The sequence below is a fragment of the Crassostrea angulata genome, chromosome 4 (assembly GCF_025612915.1).
Source record: "Crassostrea angulata isolate pt1a10 chromosome 4, ASM2561291v2, whole genome shotgun sequence".
Taxonomy (NCBI): Eukaryota; Metazoa; Mollusca; class Bivalvia; order Ostreida; family Ostreidae; genus Magallana; species Magallana angulata.
Genome location: NC_069114.1, coordinates 21,953,079 through 21,964,474, shown reverse-complemented (window position 1 = coordinate 21,964,474; position 11,396 = coordinate 21,953,079). Strand labels below are relative to the sequence as shown.

The 11,396-nt window shown below is 33.6% G+C and overlaps 3 protein-coding genes across 3 annotated transcripts; all 3 read right to left on the bottom strand.

Annotated features, from left to right (window-relative positions):
• Window positions 1-497: 497 nt before the first annotated feature.
• On the bottom strand, window positions 498-2,233 carry LOC128182401 (uncharacterized). The gene is made up of 5 exons (XM_052851015.1): window positions 1,893-2,233; window positions 1,575-1,671; window positions 1,318-1,449; window positions 1,145-1,209; window positions 498-997 (listed from the first exon to the last, which is right to left on the bottom strand). The coding sequence occupies exons 1-5, from the start codon at window positions 1,977-1,979 to the stop codon at window positions 779-781; spliced, it is 600 nt and encodes a 199-aa protein (XP_052706975.1). The 5' UTR covers window positions 1,980-2,233; the 3' UTR covers window positions 498-778.
• Window positions 2,234-3,960: 1,727 nt separating this feature from the next.
• Window positions 3,961-8,172, bottom strand: LOC128182001 (uncharacterized). Its single transcript, XM_052850590.1, has 6 exons — window positions 8,106-8,172; window positions 7,071-7,139; window positions 6,796-6,949; window positions 5,206-5,250; window positions 4,678-4,749; window positions 3,961-4,454 (listed from the first exon to the last, which is right to left on the bottom strand). The coding sequence occupies exons 2-6, from the start codon at window positions 7,125-7,127 to the stop codon at window positions 4,123-4,125; spliced, it is 660 nt and encodes a 219-aa protein (XP_052706550.1). The 5' UTR covers window positions 7,128-7,139; window positions 8,106-8,172; the 3' UTR covers window positions 3,961-4,122.
• A 1,052-nt stretch (window positions 8,173-9,224) lies between these two features.
• LOC128182582 (uncharacterized) lies at window positions 9,225-10,671 on the bottom strand. Its single transcript, XM_052851299.1, has 2 exons — window positions 10,511-10,671; window positions 9,225-9,559 (listed from the first exon to the last, which is right to left on the bottom strand). The coding sequence occupies exons 1-2, from the start codon at window positions 10,569-10,571 to the stop codon at window positions 9,261-9,263; spliced, it is 360 nt and encodes a 119-aa protein (XP_052707259.1). The 5' UTR covers window positions 10,572-10,671; the 3' UTR covers window positions 9,225-9,260.
• Between the last annotated feature and the right edge of the window lie 725 nt (window positions 10,672-11,396).

Sequence of the window (11,396 nt, the reverse complement as noted above, 5' to 3'; positions counted from 1 at the left end):
AAACCACGGACTGCACGAAATAATCATGATGATGTCAGACTCAAATTCCCATAGGAGACGGTTTGGCAGTTTCTTATAGCTAACTTACTTTTTCAAATCAATTTATTAATTTATTTAGAGAGAAATGTAAATATTAACATTGAAATGTTTTTCATAAATGATTCATGCGGGTTATGAAGGTAGCGATCATTACAGAGAAAAATTACATTAGCCGCTAACACTGCAATATTGTCACCTTCATCATGAATCCCGCATGAATCACCAAAAGAAATAATTAATTTTTATTGTTTCAGTGATACATGTTTTTTCGCAATTCGTGTACATTTAATCGTTCGACATGTAACAATTATCTACAACTTTAATGGATTTATTTCAAAACATTTGTTAGTATATTATCATATAGATGAATATTAAAAAAAAAAAAATAAGAACAAAACAAGAAAAAAAAATTAAGTCAATTCATTGGTGACTAAAACGCCACCACAAAAATTCATGGTCAAATGACTAAAACGCCACAACAAAAATCCATATAGTCATGTGACTAGAACGCCACAACAATAATCCATAGACCAAGTCAGGTGACTAAAACGCCACAACGAATAATCCATACACGAAAACAAAGTTCAATAGCCAGGTGACTATAACGCCACAGCAAAGATCCATAGACAGGTGACTAAAACGCCACAACGAAAATCCGTATTAAAAGTTCAACAGCAACGTGACTTAATTAAACGCCACAAGTAAGATCAATAGCCAGGTGACTAAAACGCCACATAATTTACTGAATGTCTTGGAACTTCAGCATCAAGAAATCTCTCGGATCTCCTCGGCCAAACTTATTCTTCAGTGACACTGTGAGTCTCTCAAGAAATCTGGGTCTTCGGAAGCAAAACGGGCCAACTCCAAATTTTGTCACGTGACTTTTGGATTTCGTTCTGTCCTCTGCATTTGGATCACTGGTTTTCATTATCTCTAGATGTCGCTGAAATCGTTTGATCTACAGGATAGAGAATAAATCATTTGATTAAACGTGATGTTCAGCATTGCCAAAGCAATTAGGTAGAAATGAATTGACCGATGGAAAAAATCGTTTACAATTTTAACGTTAAATTTTGATGAAATGTATATATATATATATATTTACGTTAAAAACTGTCTCCCCGCTGTCATGAAGAATTCTCTCGTATTTCTCAGCTGTCTTTACCAGTTCTACGGAGAGGGAAAAGACATGCATAAAAATGGAGCAAAAATTTATTGTGAAAGATTTTAATTTTAAAAAAAATGACCAAAGCCAAATAAAAACATAATGTATCATACCGCTGTTGACCAGGGACAGGAGATGCTGCCCCCACATTCTCTGGAGTGTGGTCAAGTCTGTCTCAGTTATCGTGTTTTTCTTCAATGCCTCCATGAACAGATAGCCATACAGAACGTACTTCTTCTGAAGGTCTGAAATTGAAGATTATAATTTTGATTAATTTAATCAATTTATAATTATAGATCATCAGAAAAGGGAATCGAAATTTTTTTCAGAAGATTAGATTGAAAGATTTGTTACACATGTATTTGCATACCAGCAACATTTTTGTTCTTAGAATAAGAGAATCCACCAGTTTCCCTGAAACTCTCTTCTCCGTACAGAAACATCAATAGCTGCAGGATGTGTTTTGTCTGTAAAACAAAACAGTAAAAAATACTGAAGTTCAGAAACCAGTCTGTAAGTTCATGGACGTTTATACAAACAGAATGTGTCTTCTCTGTGAAACAATTTTAAAAACTATAGTCCAGAAACCAAGAAAGTCAGTTTATGCAAAGATATTAATATAATTTATAAAGATGTTTCAGTCTACCAAAACAAAAATAAACAGCTAGGATATAAAAAGCAAACACACCACGGGAGTCATTGTCCGTGTGTTTGTGGTGGACACGTATTCCATCAGAAGTGAACGCAATCGAGTCTCGAATCCAACCTTCTCCATATTTACAAATCAATCAAACTTTTTAGACAAGGTTCCAACAAGAGCGTTTGTTTTGGTGTTGTTAGACAACGATAATAACTCGCAACGTTTGTGACGTCATGATATTATGATGCGTTGCAAGACGACGTCACGAATGAAGGCAATAAGAAAACCAAATAGGTCATTTTTCCCGACTTTGGAAGTATTATGATTTAATTAACCTTCTGTTTCGTGTCCAAATATTGGCTAAAATGTGGGGTTTTTTTTTGTTCTTCTATAATTGCGATTCGCAACAAATATTCTGATTGGCGCATTTATATAGACCCGCCCATTTATCAATGTTGAGAACATGATGCTAACACGTGTCTGAGAAAGAAAACTTATAAAGTTGTACTTGCATGTTAAAAATTACATACAGAGTTAATTGAGAACAAACGGGCGACGTGTACGTATATGTGTAAATAAATGTTAATAAAAAAAAATCAAAAACAAAGAAAAAGTTCTCTTAAGGGGGGTGTCTACACCAAATAAGTGTAGGAGATTTTTGCTACATGCATTTGTATAATACTCTATTTTTTAGAGAATTTTTAAAATATCAGTCTGCTTCCAGATAACCCCTTATATGTCAAATTTTTAAACATTTCTGTTTTAAAACTCATATGAAAGTAAAATTTTATGAAGTTTGAAAATGAAAAACAAAATAATCATTAATGAAGTTTGTATGATTTTTATTGGAATCCACATATAAGAAACTAAAATATATAAAAATTCTTTTAAGGCAAACCGCGGGATGAAATCCCACAAAAATCTGAAAATGGAAACAATATTCGTTGGTTAATGAGATGAAAAAAAAAGGAAATTGAATAAAATTGAAAAATTAAAAGAAATACTGAATTACTGCAAAAATCTTGGTTTGAAAGTTCCTGTTTAAGAGTTATCTTTCTTGATTTTACTTGGTCTTAAATATTCTAATAAATAATAAATCACGAATGAAAATTAAAAAAAGGTACAAGTATATGCTAACATGTAGAAATAAGGTTAGGAGTGCTTATGATAATGTTTGAATCTGAAAAAAAAATCATTTTGTATCCAAACAATTGAACATTTTAGGAAAATAATCCAAGTTCGTAAATTCGTGGCGAAAGTCTCATATAGCCATGCGCGGATCTAGAGGGGGGGTCGGGGGGGGGGGGGGTCCCGACCCCCCCTGGAAAATGAAAATTTATTAAATTTACATAGTAAAATTATCGCGAAAATATGCTTCGGACCCCCCCCTGGCAAACACAATTATCCTTCGGACCCCCCCTGGAAAAATTTTCTGGATCCGCGCATGTATAGCAATTAAATAACATTCATGATATTATCATCATTATGACTGAAATGGCTTAATGGTTTGTGCACAAAACCTTTTAAAACCTTATAAAAACAAGCATTTAGGTTGAGGGTTTGATACTATCAACCTTTTTTTTAAAATGTACGTTGTGTTCTTGAAAATATGTCTATGCACATGGTTAGAAATTGTCCTTTTATTAAAAGCAGGCACGTAGCATCGGGGGGGGGGGGGGGGGGGCTGGCCCCCCCCCCCTCCCCCACTTTTTCTCGCAGCAACAAATTTTTGTAAATTTACATAATGAAAAATGAATAATAATGGAGTTGGCCCCCCACTTTTTTGTAAGTTAGTAAAAAATTGAGATGAAAATAAGGAAATGAGTAGTCAAATTGATTTTACCCCCCCCCCCCCCCCCCCCCCACGGATTAGGAATTTCATGATCTGGAGGGAAAAAAATTTTGGTAGGGAAAAATTTATTTTTTAGAAGTAAAGTTGAGTCCCCCCCCCCCCCCCCCCCCCCCCCCACACACACACACGGATTAGGATTTTGAAGATTTTTGGAAACTTTAAATTTTTATTTTTTATTTTTGCTTGTCAAGATTCTTTGGATGGGTCAGCCCCCCCCCCCCCCCCCACTTTCAAAAACGATGCTACGTGCCTGAAAAGAAAACAACAACCAGACTTTGAAAGGAACAATTCTTTGTTAGTCAAGGGGTTTTGTTACACTCCGCTCCCCTATAAACCTTTGAGTTATTATATAGTTACTTGATCGATCTTACTCTTTACGACCAATTCACTAATTTGTTAAAAGATAGAATAGAACTGCACGACGACTCAGTGTTTACACTTGAGTCTTCTGAGGAGCCCGCGGAGTTGCAGGATTAAGGTAGGCATGTCAAGGATGACGACAGCCCCTAGGACCACCACCATGAAGACCAGACCCACATATCCGGTCACTGAGGCCGACACCCGGTCGTCCGGGGCGCATGTCTTCTTGATTTTGCTCGCGGTTAGCTCACTGACGTTGATTGTTAATTCATTTTTAAGTTGGTTTAGTTTAGACACAAGCATTTTTTCAACATCTCCTCGGGTGGATGAATTTTCCCAGAAGGCAATCTGGTCTTCAAGTTCGCATGGGCATGGACACATTTGAACGTCGGTGGTTGCTAAATATGTGACAAAGCAAATTTTTGATTATCAAAAGTGTGATTCAAATGAAAAAGATAACGTATCAATTCACGGACATGTAACTAGAATTAAATATATACATTGTATGTTTACGTGAGCTTAAAAAATCCTATGTACATAAACGTTAATATTGAAAGTTTTTACATGTATGTTTTTTGTCGGCGTAACATTATTATGCTGAAGCATGTAACAAAACGTTACCTGTTGTGTCTTCTGATATTGAGGCGAATGTCGTTGAACCTGTCGATTCTTCGCTGTTTGGTGATGTGTGGTCTGAAAAAGTTCAAGAATGAATTAATCATATTCTCCTTTGTTTTGTTATTTCTGATTTGTGTTTGCCTTTATTTGTTTCGTTTTTTATTTTAAAATGAAAGAAAAGGCGAGCAAGATCACATTTTCCAGATGATAAACGAGATTCCCAGAAGAATAATAGAATTAGAATTTCCCCATAATATGCACATCTACTGATCTAGGTACACATTTTGTCCAAAATACCTCCATGCAGCAGTTAAAAAAGTAAACAAACAAACAAACAAAACAAAACAAACTTAACAAAAAACAAACAAACAAAAAACAAACAAACAAACAAAACATCATTATACTTCTCCTAACTTGTTGTGTGGGGTATGATATAACGATGATTGGTATTTTTAGAGACCACATCAAACAGAGGAATAAATTTACAAATCAAAATCTAAAAAACTACCCATCGTGCCCGAAATTCCTTACTTTGAATAGAGTTGCTGGTCGCGCACACCACTTCACTCTGACTAGCTGCCAACACAAAAATATGCATATTCATGAGTCATGAAAGCTCCAACAGATTACGCCAAGTACGATTTTGTTTTCTTTTTCATTTCTCATAAAATTAGATTTCACAAAAAGATAAAGAAAGATATCTATCTTTCTACAAGATCCTGATAAAACTTTAGGTAACTAATTTGAAACCTTTAAGTCATTTCTTGATCGTTTCCAACTACAGTTGAAATGTGGATTTTTTGCTTAATTCTTTCACTGACTGATGACACTTGGTTTCAGTGAGACATTATATAAATAGTGCCTGTTTGGAAGGGTAACTGTTGAAATTGACACCCCGAGAAAACCATTGTCAACCGACGCAAAGCGGAGGTTGACAATGGTTTTCTCGGGGTGACAATTTCAACAGTTACCCTCCCAAACCGGCACTATTTATTTTATTATACTGAATGTTTTAATTTTAAAGAAAATTTTACTGCTTTTATACAGAAATAAAGTGAATTCTACGGAGAACCGTACGCGCATAATTTACGCGCATGTAACAATTCGTTGTGTTACCCGTTGCCAAGTGTGTTGCTAACGCTGAGGGTAATAAACGGATTACCAACTGCGTCTAAACCAATCATATTTCAGTATTTATCATGAAAGTATAATAAATTAATCTGTCGATCGCTTTCCATCAAAAGCAATTGACAGACTAGGTAACCTTGACAGCATTAATTGAATTTAATACCACTTCAGTACGTTGCAAGGTCTATGCATTGTTTAAGGGAGTTGGACACGATATTAAACCAACATTTTATTTTCAATATTTCATGTATACAATGGTTTACTTGCACATTTTAAACGATTGACCAAATTTTGAATCTTAGAAGTCAAAGTATAAAATATTCAGAGGTAAAAATACATTGTTATGTAAACAAAGCTCGAGTCTTATATTTGCTTACAAATAATCTAAAATGTGGAAGTACCATTTCTGTGACAAAATGACTCAAGGCAAACAAAATAAACTGATTCAATGTGTTCATAAATAAACAGAAGAAAGAAACATTTAGTTGAAACCAATAAAACTCATGTAAACAATAACAAGGCTCGAACTTTGTTTACAAAACAAGGAATTTCAAACTCTGTATTTTGCTAACAACTTTTGATTTTCAAAGATTGACAAAGCAATCAAATGTACCCATATTAACCCTTCTAAACACCCAAACTGGAGAAATAAAATTAAAATTTTGAGCTCAAATCTTGTCTTAACCATTTACCTTAAGCCCTCACGTAGGTAAAAACAAGTGAGGGAGTAGGGGGCCTTGTGTTGCATTTTTAAAAGGAGTCCTTACCCTTGAAATTGCGTGTTAAACATGTCTCCTTGTCTGGACCGTAATATACAGAGTAGGAATGTTATCATTCACAATAAATTCCCAATATCTTGGCATAAAAACCTCTCCAATACCATTTGATGGCAATGAAAAAAGTGTATTCTGAGACAGGATTTAAAAAAAAAGATGTTATAGAACAGACAATCTCATAAAAACTGAAGTTTTTATCAATGGAAAGTTGCATTACCGGAGCACCCGTTGCGAGTGTTTTCTTCCGTACAGTTTTCACAAATGTCGGCGTACTTATTTTGTACCGTCTGCTCCACCCAGTGCCCGTCCACACACATATCGTATTTATTGCAGTCACATAGGCCCTTTATCAGCCCCGCAATACATTCTTCAAAGGACGAAAAAAAGAAAGAAAATCTTCTATATTTCTGATATTAATACAAGCTGTTGTATAATTCTAAATTCAAAATATTAGCCCAATAACCATTAAAGTATGTGACGCATCTTCCCTTCTTCACCTTGTGCAAGTCCTTTTAAAATTACAACTATAAGCAGTACTTTAGCATGCATCTTGAATCATATCTACAAAAGAAAAAAAAAGACATGTGAAAAAAGAGAGAGAACTAAATAAAAAAGGGTTCAGACAGAGAGAATAAGACAGAAAAAGATTGAAAGATAGGGAGAGAGATGAAAGACAAATTTCTTGTCAGATACAATCAAAGTACAAACATAATGATATTTCAAATGATAATAAAATCATTTATTAATCAAAGTAATCATTCCGCGAGCTGCAGGTTTTGTAAACAACCAAATCATGCTGTATATACACGTTTTAACACTATTTAAACCAAAACTTCAATATTTTTGCATGCTTATTTCACTCTCTTGATTTTTTCAACCACTAGTTGCATTTAAAACTTTATAGCCCCCACAAATACTCGAAGGAGACTGGGTGGTCCTCCAAAGCAACCACATTACATGTATTGTAATTTTAAGATTGTTTAATTTAACAGAAAACAGCCAAAAACTCCACTTGTCATTGCGGTTTTTTAAAGCAAGAAATAAATTAGGTTCATGTACCCTTGACCAAATGTTAAATGGATACTTTATCTGAAATTATGATACATGTAAATTTGTTACATTTGTCATAATACGACAAATGGTATTAATAATTTAATTTATCTTTAGAATACAGTATATATGAGATCGAGGTTTTATAATCTGTAATTCAGGATCATTCATTAGAAGATTAACGTTGCACAAAATAACTCGGTGCTAAATATCCATTGAATGCTACAATTAATTAAGACAAACTTTCTGTACGGTAAATATTTTGAACATGCGCAAATTTGAAATATTATCTCAAAAAAAGAAAACTTCCATTTATGAACTTAATTATTATAAAGATCAAATGTATAACTGTAGACATTATATATACATTGTACTTTGCAAAGATTCCAAAGCCGTGGTTTACAATGGTTTATGCTCAGTTAAAATAAATATGACATTAACAACCGGAAAAAATAGAAAAGTTGAAATGGTACATACCAAAGACAACCGCTGATAGAAAAATTAAACTGTTGCCTACTGAAGACAACCGTTGATGAAGCCGTTTGCCAACGAGCCGAGTAATCAGTCGCAGCATCAGGTGCATGGAGATTATAATCGTATTTGTTCTGAATTTGTCATGCAAATACTATCAATCATTTTTTTTTGGCTCAGATTTTAAAAGATAAGGTATATTTTATACCATCATTATCGGGCGAAACAATGCATTTTGCAGATAAATATCACTCATCTCGACAGAACTAGATCGGGAGTATTCAGTGTGTGTCGTAACAGGAAGCCTGTATGTATCATGACACAAACAATCGACACAGAAACGATCGGTAAACAGTGGTCATTTGTCAGATGCAAATTGGAAATCGTTGTGTGAAAAAATAGTGTTATATAGATCTGCTATTCCATGTCGCTGAAAATTTGAAGCACCAAGTTATGTATGCTTAACAAAAATTGATTTAAAATTCCACAGAGATTTTTTACGCTTATGAAGGAAGCAAGAAACAAGCAAAATGTCGGTGTTACAAATGGAATGCAGAATTCAGACATCAGAATTAATAAAATTGAGCAAAGACTAATGACCATGTTTACTTTGCCTCCAGAAGAAAACTTTTATTTTTTCTGTTCTTTGTTTACATATTTGAGGTTGATAATTTTTTGTTCGAAATATAGCATTAGGTTATCAATTTGTAATATAAACTGATAAAGAAATATTTGTTCTTTAATTATTCCTTAAATGCGTGAAAAGAAGTAGCATACATACAATTTTTTACAGAAATAATTTCATTCTTAAAAGTTTTAAACTAAAATGAGTTAGACTCTACATGTATATATAAAGTATACGGGATTAGCATTCTGTACATGCATTTGAAAATTGACCCATGTATTTTCACACGCGTCTAGAATATGATCGATATTTCATTTATATATTCACGGTTTCATCGTTTTACGAAATTTAGTAGCATATATCAGGTTTCTCCATCATTTAAACTTTCAAATGATCATTCCACTTACAAGTATTTAGTCAACTACAGAGGATTAACAGTTGCCCGTGAACTTGGGGAAATGAAGCATGTTATAGAAATAAAAGAAATGCATTATGTTCAGAAGTGTATTTATTTACATAAATCAATTACATGTTCATCATTTTTTTCGTTGACTGTATATTATAAGCCTTGATAAATCTATAAGAATGAGTGCACTACTAGCGAACACAATAAATGATGCTCCAACGATCCCAGTAAAGACAGCAGATTCCCGGTTGTCGGTCGCACTTCGCTTTGAATTGAGGAAAGAAGAAAGGTTTCTGGTCTCCACCGCCAGCTGTTTCTTGATTTCGGCCAGGGTGGCGCTCAGTTCGTTGTACTGGGCAACCTGATTGGTTAAGTTACTCCAGTAGTCGATTTTGGCATCAAAATCACAATCACAGTCGCATAGTTCTTCTACAATTAAAAACATTTGAAAGCCCACGTCCATGCCAAGTTTTTATAGAATTAGCAGGTAACAAACGTACTGCCTTTTTACAAATAACGCAACGAGTAGTACAGAATTACATATGTGCATAGTAATAGGAAAAGGTTTTGCAATAAAATGCGTCTTGCAAAAATCGTCGGACTTTAGTTACTGGCCATGAGATAAATAATCTCTCTTTTTTAAAATAAATCATACTCTATTCATTATTTCAAATTTTTGTTTATGTTAAGAAGATGGAAAGAACTGCACGAGACGTTAATTCGTCTTTTAAAGTAAATGCATAACAAACAATTACAATAAAGAAACTGAAATTAAAGAAATTTTTTTTTGGCCAAAATTAAATTATTGTTTGTTTGAAATTACATCCCGCCAAGAGGTGAAATACCCCCGCTCATAAAATTTTATTAGCAAAAAACAAACAAATTTTTTATTGTTTTATTTCATGGTACGATATTTACAATTTAGATTGTTCGTCAAAATATTTTTTTTAATAGAAATCAAAGGAAAGAAATAAACATTTCCTCTGTTTATAGAGATTAAAAAAAATTTCACCAATTTTCAATTAAGTAAACTTCTTATTTGAATAAAAACCCCTCCCATCCTCCTGTGTCTAAAATCTCCTAGGCGGCAATTCGAAACAAACCATTTTTTAGGATGGCCTCACCACACGTCCTTCAATAAATTCAAGGTTAGTAAAATAATATAAAGCATGCGTTTCATATGCCAAACACAATTGAGATATCTTAAATAATTCACACTAAAATTATTAGGAGAAAGTTCTTATTAAGTTAGCTAAGCGTACACAATCTTTGTACGATACTATTAATAGCAAATCACTAAAGTTTCCTTATGCCTTATGCCCTTTAATTATTTATCATTATACTATTTCTAGTTCGTTCACAGACTTTGATAACACTTACCAGTTCGACAAATATAAATGTTTGTACACAGATAAAATGCCATAAAGAATATGCGCAACATTATGTTTTCCACGATATTTCAGATTCAGAAGAATGCAAATTTTGTCCACATCAGTAGCAGAATGTCTAATCTAGTATGAAATTGACTCATTGATTCATATACACGATCCTAAAAATGATGGTATCTATTTTAAACGTCAGGACAAAAAAAAATCAAATATTATTTTCAACATCAAAATTGTTTTTTCGGTAAAATAAATAAAGGAACACTTTACATCGACATCTTCTTGGGTATTGAATTGCTTTTTGATAAAATGAATGACGCTAATGCAAAATATGTACCCCAGGAACATTTTTTGATTTGTTTTATAAAGAGAAAGTGCATTAATGGATCGTTCACGTAGGTTGTTAATGGTTTCTATTGACAGTGCTAAATGTTGGGTCTTGAACACAGATCTATGTATTGAATATATTCCCTTCTCACACAGTGTTGACTGGATAAGTAAACAGTGGGAACGTCGATTGTAATATCAAACTAGAGATGATGCACCGGTGAGTGGCGAGAGCATCTTACCGGATCCTTCTTTGTTGACAGCCAGTCCAACTCTGATATTGTACCACTGTTATGTTAAAATAGTAAAATCTATATGATATGGCATTTGACCAATTTAGTTTATATTTAGTCAAATTATTCATAACCATTTTGAGGCTGTACATGCCTTTTATCAAAAACATTGAACTCATATTAATGAAGAATTAAACTTTTTCACTAACGCTAATTGTATCTCGCTTCAAATTTACACACCATGTTGACATTGAGTTAGAGTTATCCCCCGTATTTTTTTTTTAATGAACAGAATATATTACCAGGATGAAGCAAGCAGTC